The 16531-nt window shown below is 38.6% G+C and overlaps 1 protein-coding gene across 5 annotated transcripts in view; it reads left to right on the top strand.

Annotated features, from left to right (window-relative positions):
* The window catches only part of ZNF268 (zinc finger protein 268), a 47466-nt gene that overhangs the window by 21854 nt on the left and 9081 nt on the right, over nt 1–16531 (top strand). For 4 of the 5 annotated variants that reach the window (XM_022598212.2, XM_022598210.2, XM_022598211.2 and 1 more), the window contains 3 exons: nt 4858–4984; nt 5279–5365; nt 11778–16059. In XM_022598212.2, the coding sequence (XP_022453920.2) occupies nt 4858–4984; nt 5279–5365; nt 11778–14254 (2691 nt within the window). In that variant the 3' untranslated portion in view covers nt 14255–16059. Of the gene's footprint in view, nt 1–4857; nt 4985–5278; nt 5366–11777; nt 16060–16531 lie in introns of those variants that run through there. The other variant, XM_089894288.1, reaches the window with a different exon arrangement.

Here is a 16531-nt window from a genome sequence, read left to right as displayed (position 1 = left end):
TGAGTCCTCCAGCTTTGTTCTTTTTTAAGATTGTTTTGGCTATTCAGGGTCCCTTGAGCTTCCATATGCATTTTAGGGTGGGTTTTTCTATTTTTGCAAAAAACATCGTCGGAATTTTATTAGGGATTGCATTGAATATGTAGATCACTTTGGGTAGTGTTAACATTTTAATATTAAGGAACATAGGGTATGTTTCTGTTTATTTATGTGTTCTTTAATTTCTTTCAGTAAGGTTTTCAGTTTTCATTCTGCAAGTCATTTACCTCCTAGGTTCAGTTATTACTTTTTGATGATGCTATAAATGGAATAATTTTCATAATTTGCTTTTCAGATTGGTCATTGTTAGTGTATAGAAATGCACCTGATTTTGGTGTGTGACTTTGTATCCTGTTATTTGCTGAATTCATTTGTTCTAACTAGGTTGTGGGTGTGTGTGTTTGTGTAATCTTTAAGATTTTCTATATATAGGAAGACATTGTCCATGAACAGAGATAATTTTACTCCTTTTCTAATTTAGATGCCTTTTATTTCTTTTTCTTGCCCAATGGCTCTGGCAAGAACTTGAAGCACTATGTTGAATAGAAGTGGAGAAAGAAGGCATTCCTTTTTAAAAAAAAAATTATTTATTTATTTGGCTGCATCGGGTCTTAGTTGCAGCGTGCGGGATCTTTCATTGTGGCGTGCAGCCTTCTCTCTAGTTGTGGTGCGTGGACTCTAGAGTGTGTGGGCTTAGTTACCCTGCGGCATGCAGGATCTTAGTTCCCTGAACAGGGATTGAACCCACGTCCCCTTCATTGGAAGGCAGATTCTTAACCACTGGACCATGAGGGAAGTCTTGAAAGCAGGCATTCTTGCCTCATTCCTGATCTTAGAAGAAAAGCTTTTAATCTTTCATCATTGAGTATGATGTTCACTGTGTGTTTTTAAGATGTGGGTTTTATTATGTTGAAGTACTTTCCTTCTATTTCTACTTTGTTGAGTGTTTTTATCATGAAAGAGTGTTGAATTTTGTCAGATCCTTCAATTGAGGTAATCTGCATTGAGATAATCATTTTTTTAACTTCATTCTGTTAGTGTGATGTATTGCATTGAGCAATTTTCAAATGTTGAACCATCCTTGCATTCCGAAAATAAATCCCATTGGTCATGGTGTACGATCTTTTTAATAAGCTGTTGAATTTGATTTGCTATTATTTTGAAGATTTTTGCATCTATGTTCATGAGGAATATTAGTTTGTAGTTTTCTTACAGTGGCTTTGTCTGGATTTGGTATCAGAGCCTTAGGAAGTGTTCCCTCCTCTAGGTTTTTGGAAAAGCTTGAGAAAGATTGATGTTACTACTTCTTTAAATATTTGTTAAAATTCACCAGTGAAGCCTGGGCTTTTCTTCTTTGGGGGAAGATTTTTGATTACAGACCCAATTTCCTTACTAGTTATAGATCTGTTCAGATTTCCTATTTCTTTGTGATTTGATCTTGATAGAAACACAAATGGAATTCATTCCTTTCAACTAAGTTATCCAATTTGTTGGCATACAGTTGTTCATAGTACTTTCCAATAATCATTTTTATTTTTGTAGAATCAGTACTAATTTCCCCACTTTCATTCTTGATTTTAGTAATTCTAATCTTCTCTCTTTTTTCTTTTTCCTCAGTCTAGCTACCTGAAGGTTTATCAAAATTTGTTTATCTTTTCAAAGAACTAAGCTCTGGTTTCATTGATTTTTTTTCCTATTGTTTTTCTAGTTTCTATTTTGTTTGTATTCTAATCTTATTTCCTTCTTTTTGCTACCTTTGTGTTTAATTTGTTCTTTTTCTGTTTCCTTAAGTTGTAAAGTTAGATTATTGATTTGAGATGTTTCTTGTTTTAAATGTGTTTGGTTTTTTTTTTTTTTTGAAGATGTTGGGGGTAGGAGTTTATTAATTAATTTATTTTTGCTGTGTTGGGTCTTCATTTCTGTGCGAGGGCTTTCTCTAGTTGTGGCAAGCAGGGGCCACTCTTCATCGCAGTGCACGGGCCTCTCACTATCGCGGTCTCTCTTGTTGCAGAGCACAGGCTCCAGACGCGCAGGCTCAGTAGTTGTGGCTCACAGGCCTAGTTGCTCCACGGCATGTGGGATCCTCCTAGATCAGGGCTCGAGCCCGTGTTCCCTGCATTAGCAGGCAGATTCTCAACCACTGCACCACCAGGGAAGCCCCTAAATATGTGTTTTTAACTGTAAAATTTTCCCTTAACACTGCTTTTGCTGCATCCCAACAACTTTATGTTGTGTTTTGTTTTCATTCATGTCTAAGTATTTACTAATTTCCCTTTTGATTTGTTTGATCCATTGGTTGTTTAAGACCATGTTGTTTAATTCCCACAAATTTGTGAATTTTCCCTTTTTTTCTGCTGCTTTTAGTGATTTTCAACTTCATCCTATGTGGTCAGAGAAGATACTTTGTATGATATTTATCTTTTAAATCTATTGAGATTTAATTTGTGGCCTAACATATGGTCTGTCCTGGAAAATGTCTCATGTGTACTTGAGAAGAATGTATATTTTGTTCTTGGGTAGAATATTCTGTATATGTCTGTTAGAGGTAGTTTATTTAAATTCTGTTTCCTTACTTATTTTCTTTCTGTTTGTTCTATGCATTATTGGGAGTGGGATATTGAAGTTTCCAATTATTATTATAAAACTATTTCTCCCTTCAATTATGTCAGTTTTTGTTTCATGTATTTTGATGATTTGTTATTAGGTGTAACTCTTTATAATTGTCTATCTTCTAGCTGTACTGAAACTTTAATAATATGTAATTTCCTTCTTTGTCTCTTACAACCTTTTTGATTTGTCTGATGTTAGTATAGCCACCCCTGCTCTACTTCGGTTACTACTTGCATGGAATATCTTTATCCATCTTTTCACTTTTGATCTGTTTGTGTCTTTGGATCTAAACTGAGTTTCTTATAGACAGCATATTTGAGTCATGTTTCTTAATCCATTTTGCCAAACTCTGTCTTTTCACTGGAGAGTTTTATTGATTTACACTTATAGTAATTACTCATAAGGAGGGATTTATTTCTGTCATTTTGCTGTTTTCTTTATACCTTATAGCTTTTTGGTCCTTCAGTTCCTGCAATCACTGTCTTTTGTGATTAGTTGAATTTTTATAGTGAAATGTCTAAATTCCTTTCTCATTTGCTTTTTGTGTAAGTTTTATAACTATTTTCTTTGTGGTTGCCATGGGATTACATTTAACTTCCTAAAGTTATAGCATTCTGATTTGAATTTATACCAGCTTAACTTCAATAACATACAAACACTATGCTCTTTTACAGCTCTGTCCCACCCCTTTTGATTGCTGATGTCTCAGAGTTACATCTTTATACATTGTGTGCCCCGAAATGTAAACTAATAATTATTTCAAGTGCATTTGTCTCTTATAATTATGTAGAGCATGAAATGTAGAGGCACAAATATACTACCATTATAATTACCCAGATATTTACCTTTATTCAGATCTTTATTTCTTTAAACAGCTTCAAAATATTGTCTAGTGTTCTTTTATTTCACATACATGACTCCCTTGAGCATCTCTTGACAAGCAGGTCTAGTGGTAGCAAACTACCTTTTGTTCTTCTGGGAATGTCTTCATTTCTACCTCACTTTTTACTTACTTAATTTATTTTTGGCTGCGTTGGATCTTCATTGATACATGTGGTCTTTCTCTAGTTCTGGCGAGTGGGGTCTACTCTTCATTGCAGTGCACATGCTTCTCATTACTGTGGCTTCTCTTGTTGCAGAGCATGGGTTCTAGAGTGCAGGCTCAGTAGTTGGGGCCCACGGGCTTAGTTGCTCCATGGCATGTGGGATTGTGGGATCTTCCTGGGCCAGGGCTCGATCCCGTGCCCCCTGCATTGGCAGGTGGATTCTTAACCACTGTGCCACCAGGGAAGCCCTCTACCTCACTTTTGAAGCACAGTTTTGTCAGATACAGGATTCTTGGCTGGTAGTTTATTTTTCTTTTAGCTCTTTGAATATATGGGTTTATTGCCTTTTGGTCTCCAAAGGTTCTGATGAGAAATCTGTTTATAATCTTACTGAGGAGTCCTTGTAGGAAACAAGTCATTGCTTTCTTGATGCTTTCAGGGTTCTCTCTTTGTCTATTGAAAATTTGAGCATATGCGTTTCTTTGAGTTCATTGTTTTTGGAGTTTGTTTAGATTCTTGGATGTTTATATTCATGTCTTCATCAAATTTGGAATTTCATTTTCAAATTTGGTGTCCATTTTTGAAAATCTTAGCCATTCTAGATGTGTAATGGTGTCTCACTGTTTTAATTTGCAATTCCCTAATGATATATGATGTTGAGCATCTTCTCATATGCTGATTTACCATTGGTGTATCTTCATGTTCAGATCTGTCGCCCCACACCGTGGTTGCTACTTACAGCTGTTGCCTTTTTTATTTCACGAAATTTTAACGTCTTCTCTTTAGTGGTAGCTCCTGGTGCATTCAAGCAGCATTGCTTGCTTCCCCCTTTGTGCCCATGTTCTCTGCATGTTCTTTTGTCATAGCATCTTTGACTGCCTGTTACATTTTTATGGGTTTAATCTTTGCTGTTCTCTGCGATGCTGAACACTTCTGTCTTTCATCCATTTTATATTACCTGCTCCTAGTTGAATACCTGGCACATGGTATTCTTATATGCTGAAAGACAGGTTAACTGATTTAATGCATATTGATGGGATATTTTCAGTAAACGTTTGCTTTTCTCCCAAAGTAGAATGTAAATAATGGACACCCTTAGCAGCCTTTTGTTTACTACAAACTAAGTAAAATGATTTGCAATTGAATGGGGATATTGTTGTTTCAGGGACCATTGTCATTCATGGATGTGTTTGTGGACTTCACCTGGGAGGAGTGGCAGCTGCTGGACCCAGCTCAGAAGCACCTGTACAGGAGTGTGATGTTGGAGAACTATAGCAACCTGGTGTCCCTGGGTAAGTACCACTTCCCTGAAAGGAGTGTGTGTCATCTCCAGGCTTCCCCTTCTTGGATGCTGAAAGCTGGGGCACTTTCGTAAAATGCTTGGTGATTTGGGGCTTATATTTAGAGGCCACATTTTCTTATTCCCCCTTTGCCATCAGAATGTGCTGGTTGAATGATGTTCACTTTGCCAAAGTGCAAAAGGGCAGCTTGATCACGCCGCCTCTAAACCGAGTCTTCCCCATTCTGCTGAATCCCATGGTCCTAGGCAGTTTTGGGCCAGGTTGTCTGTAATTTTCTATTCACAGGGTATCAACACACCAAACCGAATATCATTTTCCAGTTGGAACAAGAAGAGCTGTGGATGATGCAAATCCCAACTCAGGGCCATCTGGGTGAGTCGTCAGGACATTTAGCTCTTTTCCTCCTTAGAATTGGTGTGAGTTCTGACGTGATGTTCCCTTTGTGTTTGTACTTTTGGGTCATTTGTAACCATTGCCTCTTAGTTAATCTCCTCTGTGGCATTCTCAGCTTCCTTCTTACTTTCCCGTGGTGATAGATGCATTTCATTACGCATTTAAGCAAGCTTTTCCTCTTTACCTCTTTTCATGTGACTTTCACACCCCTTCTGCTTTTTTTCTATTTTTCTAAAATTACTTACATTCATATTCAACACAGTTCCAATTTCCTTCCCCTTGAAACCTATGTGTTAGGAGATTCTACCCTTTCTGCTTCTCCTTCCTAATGGCTTTGTCATCATTGTTCTTTCTGAGTGTATTCCTGCATCATTTGATAATATCATTTCTCTTGCCTGAAGCCTTTCCCCCACGCCTTACTCAAGTGAACCCCGTGGAACCCACTCTCACACTGCACGACACAGTGCTTATTCTCCTCATGCTTTACTGCCCTCGCATGCTCTTTCCTGAGTCCAAAGGGGTCTTTCTTATATTCCCCACTTTCCTCGTATATTGTAAATTTTAAAAGACTTCCACTCTGAAGATTTACGCTTTTTCTTTCTGTATTGGTGACTGACAGCTCCATCCCTCTTTCATCTGCCCTTTGGTACTGGGTTTGATTGTTCCACAGGGCATCTTCCCTGCATGGGCCACTCCCTTGTCTCATTTTTCAGAAACTGGAATTGGAATGTCCCTTCTGCTGCCCCATAGCTGTATGATAACTTCTTCTCACCTTCCTGTTTGTTAGTTCTGCTATGCTCCTGGTTCTTCTTCCTGGCACTGGGGCGTGAGCCTAAATATCCTTTTTATGCAGTTCTCTTCACTAGTCTTGCTATAATCTGTTAGTATCTTGGTCCTTCAAAAGTAAGTCTTTTAAGGCCTCCATCTTCTCAATTCCCACCTCCTTCTCATTGGGAATGAGATAATTCCCAATATTATCTTTTTCTTTTCTTTTTTTTTGGCTACACCACACGGCTTATGGAATCTTAGTTCCTGACCAGAGATTGAACCCGGGCCCTTGGCAGTAAAAGCATGGAGTCCTAACTACTGAACCGCCAGGGAATTCCATTATTTCATTTCTTGCTTATTCTACTTATTAGCCAAATTTATACCTTTTACTCTTTTTATATTGTGAGTTCATCCTGATGTTACTGTCAGATATATTTCCCTAAGCAACTACATATTCTGTCATAAGTGTGTCAGGATAAATCAACAGTTAATCTTTGTATTATTAGGATTGTTTCAGCTGCAATTTTTGATTAGTCCTAAATCAAACTATTTAGGCAGAAGTGATTTATTACCACACATCACAAAATGTCCTGATGTGGGACTGCTTGACTTACTAAATCCCCAAACGTCTATCTCTGCCTCGCCATTCTAACTATGTCAGTATTTCTCAGATTTCCTCCCCTCATGGTCACCAGATGCCTCTTACAGTTCCAGCCAACACCTGCAGATATACCAGTGGGCGGTGGAATAAGAAAGACTGTTTCTTCCCACATGGCCCTTTTAATCAGGCATTAAAATCTATTTCAGGAAGCCCCAGCAGACTTACCATGTTGAGCAGGCTAGATTTTTTATCACATATCCGTGTGTAAAGAAGACTCTGGTGAGGAAAACGGGGCCATCACTGTCGGCTCAGCTATATCATGCTTCACTCTTGGCAGGGGTATGGAAGTGGGTCCCATTTTCCTAACTGCAGCACATGGCCTTACAAATGAAAGTAGGAAATAAGATCAGGTTTCTGCCAGCCAGGAAAAGGGCAGCAGAACGGCTGGGTAGGCAGCACTGTCCACCTCCATCTACCTCTCTGGTTAGGCATCATCCAGTCACACCCTCCTTTCCATCCATTCATCTTCAAAAATATTCTATCACCCCTCTTGTCATTCTTCTAGTATATTAATGCAAGTCTAGGATCCTTGTTTCTAATCAGACGTGGTGGTTCTTCATGGTCTGGTGATCTATAATTAAAGATAAGTTATCCACGTACAACCAGCCAGACAGGTAGAGTGGCAGAGAGAAGTACAGGGTGGGTACAACAGGAACCTCGTTCTGGGAGAGCAGCAGGAGTGGCACAACAGAGAAGCATTGGAACCCGGGCTGGGCAGGCTGTGCCGGGGCTTCCTGCTGTGGCCGTGGCCTGGTGAGCCCGGGTTCTGCTGCCTTAGCATGATTTCCTCTTCCATTGTCTTCTGTGGCTAAACTCAAGATGGGCCACAGCCAGTAATCATGTTTAATACAGTCTTAAATCATGTTTAAATAATCTTTAATCTTGTGAATTCCTGTCTTCTACTCACTGGCTCTGGTATTCTGTCCTTATTTCTTGAATTCTTTGTGCTCTTCCTTGAGATACCATCAATGATTAATTTCCCGCAATTATTGTTGTAAAGAAAATGCTCAACAGCAAATACATTAGATTTCCTGGGAAATCAAATGAAGGAAGCCAGAGATGTGGGAACCAAGGGAAAATAAGCAGGAGTGTGGTGCCAGCAACAGAAGGATTGGAAGGGTGAAGTACAGAAACTGACAGATTCAGTATCCATGAACTTTCAGAGTCTACAGGGACAACACTGACAGCCAAACATGAGCAAATATGATTTGAGGGCAAAGGTTAATTACTCACTGGCCTGTTTTCTTCTTGATGGAAACACTTCTGACTTTAAGACCATGTATTGGGTTGGCCAAAAGGTTCATTCGGTTTTTTCCATAAGATGGCTCTAGTAGCACTTAGTTGTCTTTAACTTCATTCAAAACAGTTTTGTTAGATTGTATTGTGACAGCTGTTGTATCGGTGTGCATTAAAAAAAAAAATTATCAAAATTGGTGAATATTTGTGTAGCCATTTTAATATTGAAGATGGAAGAAAACAACATTTTTGGCCTATTATACTGTATTATTTCAGGAAAGGCAAAACTGCAACTGAAATGCAGAAAGGGATTTGTGCAGTATATGGAGAAGGGACTGTGACTGATCTAACATGTCAAAAGTGGTTTGTGAAGTTTCATGCTGAAGATTTCTCTCTGGATGATGCTCCACAGTCAGGTAGACCAGTTGAAATTGATAGCAATCGAATTGAGACCTTAATTGAGGACAATTAACGTTATATCACAAGGGAGATAGCCGATATATGCAAAATCCAGATCCAAATCAAGGGTTGAAAATCATTTGCACAAGCTTGGTTATGTTAATTGCTTTGATGTTTGGGTTCCATGTAAGTTAAGCGAAGAAAACCTTCTTGATCACATTTTCAAATGCGATTCTCTACTTAAATGTAATGAAAACGTTCAGTTTTTAAGACGAATTGTGATGGGCGAATGAAAAGTGGATACTGTACAATAATGTGGAACGGAAGAGATCGTGGGGCAAGTGAAATGAACCACCACCAACCACACCAAAGGCTGGTCTTCATCCAAAGAAGATGATGTTGTATATAAGGTGGGATTGGAAGGGAGTCCTCTATTACGAGCTTCTTCTGGAAAACCAAATGATTACTTCCAACAAGTACTGCTCCCAATTAGACCAACTCTAAGCAGCACTCGAGAAAAAACATCCAGAATTACTCAACGGAAAACACATAATCTTCCATCAGGATAATGCAAGACCGCATGTTTTTTTGATGACCAGGCAAAAACCGTTACAGCTTGGCTGGGAAGTTCTGATTCATCTGCCATATTCACGAGACAATGCACCTTTGGCTTTCCATTTATTTCAGTCTTTACAAAATTCTCTTAATGGAAAAAATTTTAATTCCCTGGAAGACTGTAAAAGGCACCTGGAACAGTTCTTTGCTCAAAAAGATAAAGCCTTTTGGTAAGATGGAATTATGAAGTTGCCTGAAATATGACAGAGGGTAGTGGAACAAAATGGCGAGGGCTTCCCTGGTGTTGCAGTGGTTGCGAGTTCGCCTGCTGATGCAGGGGACATGGGTTCGTGCCCCGGTCCGGGAGGGTCCCACATGCCACGGAGTGGCTGGGCCCATGAGCCATGGCTGCTGGGCCTGCACATCTGAGCCTGTGCTCCATAACGGGAGAGGCCACAACAATGAGAGGCCCGCGTACTGCAAACAAAAAAGCCCAAAATGGCTAATATGTTGTTCAGTAAAGTTCTTGGTGAAAATGGAAAATGTATCTTTTATGTTTACTTAGAAACCAAAGGAACTTTTTGGCCAACCCAGTAATAGCCAGTAATGTTCCCTCCAAAGCCACTGTAATAGTCAAACATGCTCCTGTTCATTTCTCACTGCATGGGGGTGGGTACTGTCCCAGTTGGGAATTGATGATTGGGAAAATATAATTTGGAGGTTGTGTACAAAATGAATAAGAGGGTTCAGATTTAAGATGTAGGGAAACCTGAAATGGGGTGTTAAGATCCTGTGATATTGCTGTCTTCAAACCTGACCTGCTTCTGTGTTCTCTTAATACACTTTTTTGTCCATTGCCTTGGTCAGCAATAACTTGGGGACATCTAGGTCAACTCTACCCATTCTCTCTTCTGTTCAACCTCCAGATATTTCTGATTATGACTGAGGCCTTAGTCTTGTGTCTAGTTCCCTATCCACTTTGTAGTTTTGGAATTTGGTTGGGGGGTGGGAGTTGGGTTGGGTTTATGTTTAAAAGCATTCTGGCCACCCTGCCCCGTCTGTTTTGCATTCCCCTCAGAGAAAACCAATTTCATCTCTTTAGCTCTTTCTTATGGTATTTACGTCCATGTTTTTCTAAATAACCAACTTATTCTCTTGCACCTTGATTTCCTCCTAATTACTTAGTGTGAAGGGTAAAGATTTAATTCTCTTTCATCCTCCTTCCCTCATACTCCCCATGATATGCACACTGTCTCTTTCCATACCTCCATCATCCTAATCAAGGTGTTTCATACTTAGATCAGTCTTCAGTTTTTATATCTTTACGACCATGTAATTTCTGTTCACAGGTAAATCATGTAAGTGTACAATGGCTAGTTTTCGTTCATAAATCATTTTTTCTCTTGAGTTGTTTTACTTCCGTGCCCAGTTTTCTGTGTTATCATTAATGTATTTATAATTAATTTAACCCCAGACTCTTCTTCACATGTCTAAATATTCTTTTGGTACATTCAGCTAAATTAGTGATTCTGTCAATTTCATCTTCCTGGTGACATCACTCCCATGTCTTTTGACTTGCTCCAGTGTAAGCTGATATATCTCAAGACCTGGTTGTACAGTTTTTAACCTGGAATCTCCTTTCAGATTTTCTTTTCTATTTTTTTGTGTCATCTTTTTTCTTGGTTTGTTTTCATAGTAGTTTCCTGTGAAAGGAACACCTTTCATAGTAGCTTCCTGTGAAAGGGTGCATTTGATATAAAATTTGAGACATGTGCCACTGAAAATGTTTATACTTTACTCCTGAATGCTCTGTTTTTTCTCTCCTAGCGATGCTAATGAGTAGTCAGATCCATTCTAAATTTTGACCCATTATATGAAACTTTTTTGGTTTTTTTGGAAGCTTTATTAGCTGCTGCTTGTCAGCGTTCTGAAACATCTTGATGATGTTTCTTGTGAGTTTATTTTCATCTATTTGGGTATTCAGTGGAACTTTATTCCCAAGAAGACTGTAAACCAATCTGCAGTGGTTCTGCTCTTTCTCCTGAGCTTGGCACAGTGTTTGGCACATAATAGATATTTAACGATTATTCGTCGAATGAAGCTAATGCTCAGAGATCCTTTCCCACCTCTTTATATATATATTTTTTAAATAAATAAATAAATTTATTTATTTTTGGCTGCATTGCATCTTCATTTCTGCACACAGGCTTTCTCTAGTTGTGGCGAGCGGGGGCTACTCTTCCTTATGGTGCGCAGGCTTCTCATTGCAGTAGCTTCTCCTTTTGTGGAGCATGGGCTCTAGGTGCACAGGCTTCAGTGGTTGTGGCTCGCGGGCTCTAGAGCGCAGGCTCAGTAGTTGTGGCACGTGGGCTTAGTTGCTCTGCAGCATGTGGGATCTTCTTGGACCAGGGCTTGAACCCATGTCCCCTGCATTGGCAGGCGGATTCTTATCCACTGTGCCACCAGGGAAGGCCCCACCTCTTTCTGTTTTGCTCATTTCTCTTTTGTTTCTAAAGAAGGCATTTTGCAAAATTTTGTAACTCAAGACTACCTTTATTTATTGTCAGTTCCCTTTGCCTCATACATGTTTTGATTTGCTTTGTTTTCCTGAGTGCCCAGGAGTTTGGGTACATTTACACTTGAGATTTTATTTACATTCAGAACTGATATCTGAAACTAAGAAAAACCTCATGATATGGCATTTTTAAGGCAATTTTATGCTATACTAGGATCATGTTACTATTTATAACATATGAGTATTTTCATTTCTAGACGAAGTCTGGGAAATTGATGGTCATATGGAATGGCATAAGGAAAATCAAGGCAAGCTAAGAAGTATGTCAAAAGGCTATCAGTGTACTGCATTTGGAAAACTATGTCTTCTTAGTACAGATTATGTTTCTTCAAGACAAAAACTTCATAAATGTGTCACAAATGGAAAGAGTTTGAAATATAGTACAGATTTCGGTAATAATTATTCCAGAAAGAATCCTAATGGGTTTCATGCACATAGGGAATCGTCCTTCCATTCTAAACATGAGCAAGCTGTTACTGGGATAAAATACTGTGAAAGTAATAAATCTGGAAAAACTGCCAACAGAAAGTCACAGCTCATATGCAAGCAAATACGTATGGGAGGAAAGCCCTTTGAATGCAGTTACTGTGGGAAGGCCTTCAGCAGCAAGTCATACCTTGTGGTGCATCAGCAAACTCATGCAAAAGAAAAACCCTACAAATGTAATGGATGTGGGAAAGACTTCAGCAGCAAGTCCTACCTCATTGTTCATCAGAGAACTCACACAGGAGAGAAACTACATGAATGCAGTGTTTGTCAGAAAACTTTCAGTTTCAATTCACAACTTGTTATACATCAGAGAATTCACACGCGGGAGAATCCCTATGAATGCTGTGAATGTGGGAAAGTCTTCAGTAGGAAAGACCAGCTTGTTTCACACCAGAGAACTCATTCAGGACAGAAACCCTATGGGTGTCATGACTGTGGGAAAGCTTTTGGTTTGAAATCACAACTCATTATACATCAAAGAATTCACACAGGGGAGAAACCCTATGAATGCAGTGATTGTCGGAAAGCTTTTAATACAAAGTCTAACCTCATGGTACATCAGAGAACCCACACAGGGGAGAAACCCTATGGTTGTAGTGAATGTGGGAAAGCCTTTACTTTCAAGTCACAGCTCATTGTACATCAGGGAGCACACACTGGGGTAAAACCCTATGCATGTAATCAGTGTGGAAAAGCGTTCAGTTTGAAGTCACAACTCATTGTACATCAGAGAAGTCACACAGGAGTGAAACCCTATGGATGCATTGAATGTGGGAAAGCTTTTAGGAGCAAGTCCTACCTCATCATACATATGAGGACTCACACAGGAGAGAAACCACATGAGTGCAGTGAATGCGGGAAATCCTTCAGTTTCAATTCGCAACTTATTGTACATCAGAGAATTCACACAGGGGAGAATCCGTATGAATGCAGTGAATGTGGGAAAGCCTTCAGTCGGAAATACCAGCTCATTTCACACCAGAGAACTCATGCAGGGGAGAAGCCCTATGAATGCAGTGACTGTGGGAAAACTTTTGGTTTGAAGTCACAGCTCGTGATACATCAGAGAACTCATACAGGAGAGAAACCCTTTGAATGCAGTGAATGTCAGAAAGCCTTTAACACAAAGTCGAATCTTATTGTTCATCAGAGAACCCACACAGGAGAGAAACCCTATGGTTGTAGTGAATGTGGGAAATCCTTTACTTTCAAGTCACAGCTTATTGTACATCAGGGAGCACACACTGGGGTGAAACCCTATGGGTGTAATCAGTGTGGAAAAGCCTTCAGTTTGAAGTCACAGCTCATTGTACATCAGAGAAGTCACACAGGGTTGAAACCCTATGGATGCATTGAATGTGGGAAAGCTTTTAGGAGCAAGTCCTACCTCATCATACATATGAGGACTCACACAGGAGAGAAACCACATGAATGCAGTGAATGCGGGAAATCCTTCAGTTTCAATTCACAACTTATTGTACATCAGAGAATTCACACAGGGGAGAATCCGTATGAATGCAGTGAATGTGGGAAAGCCTTTAATAGAAAAGATCAGCTCATCTCACATCAGCGAACTCATGCTGGGGAAAAACCTTATGGGTGCAGTGAGTGTGGGAAAGCCTTTAGTAGCAAGTCATACCTCATTATACACATGAGAACTCATTCTGGAGAGAAACCATATGAATGCCACAAATGCGGGAAAGCCTTCATTTGGAAGTCACTACTCATTGTACACGAGCGCACTCATGCAGGGGAAAACCCTTATAAATGCAGTCAATGTGAGAAGTCCTTCAGTGGAAAATTACGGCTCATTGTACATCAGAGAATGCACACAAGAGAGAAGCCCTATGAATGCAACGAATGTGAAAAAGCTTTCATTAGGAAGTCTCAGCTCATTGTACATCAGAGGACTCATTCAGGGGAGAAACCCTATGGATGCAGTGAATGTGGAAAAACCTTCTCTCAGAAATCAATTCTCAGTGCACATCAGAGGACTCATACAGGAGAGAAACCCTGTAAGTGCAGTGAATGTGGGAAGGCCTTTTGTTGGAAGTCACAGCTCATTATGCATCAGAGAACTCACACAGATGAGAAACATATTGGTGAAGTAAATGTAAGAAACTTTCTCTCTAAAGTCAAGTCACAGGAATTCCCAGAAAATTTGTACAGAAGAGAAACTCTGTAAATGAAATCATCTCATTGTACACCATGTATATGTGGCATGTGGAACGCTGTTTTTTATACACACAAAAAATATCAGTACATGTGCACAAGGGACTCTATGAATTCAGTGAACCCTATGAAAGTTCTTAGCAGGAAGTCTTGTAAGTTTGTGCAGGTGAGGAACATTATGAATGAAATGAATGTCAGAAAGCCATTTTTTGATATGCTAACATCCACAAAGAGGAAATTCCATAATGCAAATGAATACAGAATACAGTCCTTTAAAATTCATAGTTTATTAAGAATTAGGATTTTAATGAGAGAAAACATAAATGAATGAATTGCAGGTATCATAAGCTCATACCTTGGAGAAACCATGCTATAAGGGAAATTCTTCATCTAGAAGGACAAACTTCTAGTAAAAAAAAAAAAAGAAAAAAAATTTGAATGAATGAAGATCTATGAATATTTCAGATGGGGTAAAGCCTCAGCAGGAAGGTTTATTTACTATTATTTTGATTCATTTGGAAAAAAATAATTTCCTTTACAAATTAAGGGAAATTATGTTCCAAATGTTCCAAACTTTTAGGAAACGATTGAAGAAAGTATTCAACTATCAATGAAAGGTATGTTCATAGTAGAACATAAAGATTTTTTAATCTGTGTAAATAAATGTAACAATCAGGATAACAATAAGGATGACATCATAAGACCTGCAGGGATATTTAGGTGTTATCTTCGTTTCTGTACTATAAAATATGTTTTGTGTAGTTTTGCATATTCTTGTGAATGCCACATTTGATAGATAAATTAGCTAGATAACAATACCATTTTCCAGGGGTTTCTATTCTGCATAGAGACATTCTTATTTAAAAATACAACTTCTTACTAGAATAATATGGCATTAAAATGCATTTCCATACTTTAAACCTTTTATTTTGTACCCTTTGTAAATGGTCCTGAAAGCTACCTCTTTAGTTATATAATCAATATAGTGCAATATAGTTTCATGTGATTGTGTATCTGCAATCTGTTCTACCTTCTCTGGTTAGAACACCTTGATTTCCTTTAAGAGAATTCACAGTGTATGCAGTCATGATGGGATCATCATTCAAGGTGCCCTGCCAGGATTTGGCTGAGATAGTTCAGAATGTAAATTTTTAATGGACTCCTTAGTACAGAAAATCAAACTTAGCTTTTGTTCTCAGGTAGCATCTTACTGCTAGTATTAATTAGTTCCTTCTATATAGATTACACAGAATAGCTTTAGTTATTGTCCCTTTTTAATCCTAGTTCACTTCTCTGTTAATTTGAACTATCTTGTATCCTCTCAGTACATTTAAGTGATACCTTTAAGTGATGCTGCTGAAATGTGTATGTATAGCTATAGATTCAGGATGGTGAAAAGTCATTCTACCAGTTGCTTACTTACAAAGTCAGTTTTTTTCACAGCCTCACCAATTACCTTATGTGAATGAGCATTAATCTGAAAATTAGGTTAGGCTATCTTGGAGGAATATGAGGATTCAAAACTGCAAATATTTCTGAAACACCCACTACTTTGTGCTCTTTACTTCAGTGGGGAATCCCATCTCTTACCCAAAGAAACTGCATCTTCCTTGAAGGACGTAGTCAATGATTTCTGAATCCCAAGTCCTTATGTGTTCAGCTCATTATTATTATCCAATGTCAATAGACCTGGGGTGAAGAATGATGATTTACAGAAGGGAAGAGAAGGCTTGCATAAGGAAAGAATTTCAGATATCTGCTACAGTCTGTCCCTTAAACCTGGAAAATATGAATATGTATTTTGTCATTGATGTTCCAAGGAAGATATATGCACAAAATAAAGAATAAACACATATTCTGTTTCCTACTATCCAGGGTCAATTAGATTTTAAAGGTTCTGTATTGTGTGATGCAAATCCACATTCAGCCTCTCCCAGTAGAAGCCAGAGATGTCAGCATAATGTTGAAGGCATAAATCAAATACTGTGTGAAAGGATAATGATGGATTGGGTCTGATTTTAAATGAAATGGAAAATTTTCCAGATAAATGGAACTTAACAAAAATCAGTAGATCAGCAACCAGTAAAAAAACAATAGGAAAGTTAAAAATTGAATTTCTGGCTTGAAAATCTACCTAGTTCCTCTAACTCTGCCCCAGCCCCAGAAAAGAAAGAGGTTCCAGAGACTTTCAGTAATAGTTGATAATTTTCAGGAAAGTTAAAGGAAAGATAATTCTAACATTTTACAATATTTCACAGGAAGTAGACTTTTGGGGGGAAATGACAAAGTC

The sequence above is a fragment of the Delphinapterus leucas genome, chromosome 14 (assembly GCF_059928025.1).
Source record: "Delphinapterus leucas isolate spDelLeu-1000000601 "Yukka" chromosome 14, BTC_Dleu_Yukka2, whole genome shotgun sequence".
NCBI lineage: Eukaryota > Metazoa > Chordata > Mammalia > Artiodactyla > Monodontidae > Delphinapterus > Delphinapterus leucas.
The sequence above is the reverse complement of the archived record's forward strand: the minus strand, read 5'-3'. Positions and strand labels throughout refer to the sequence as shown.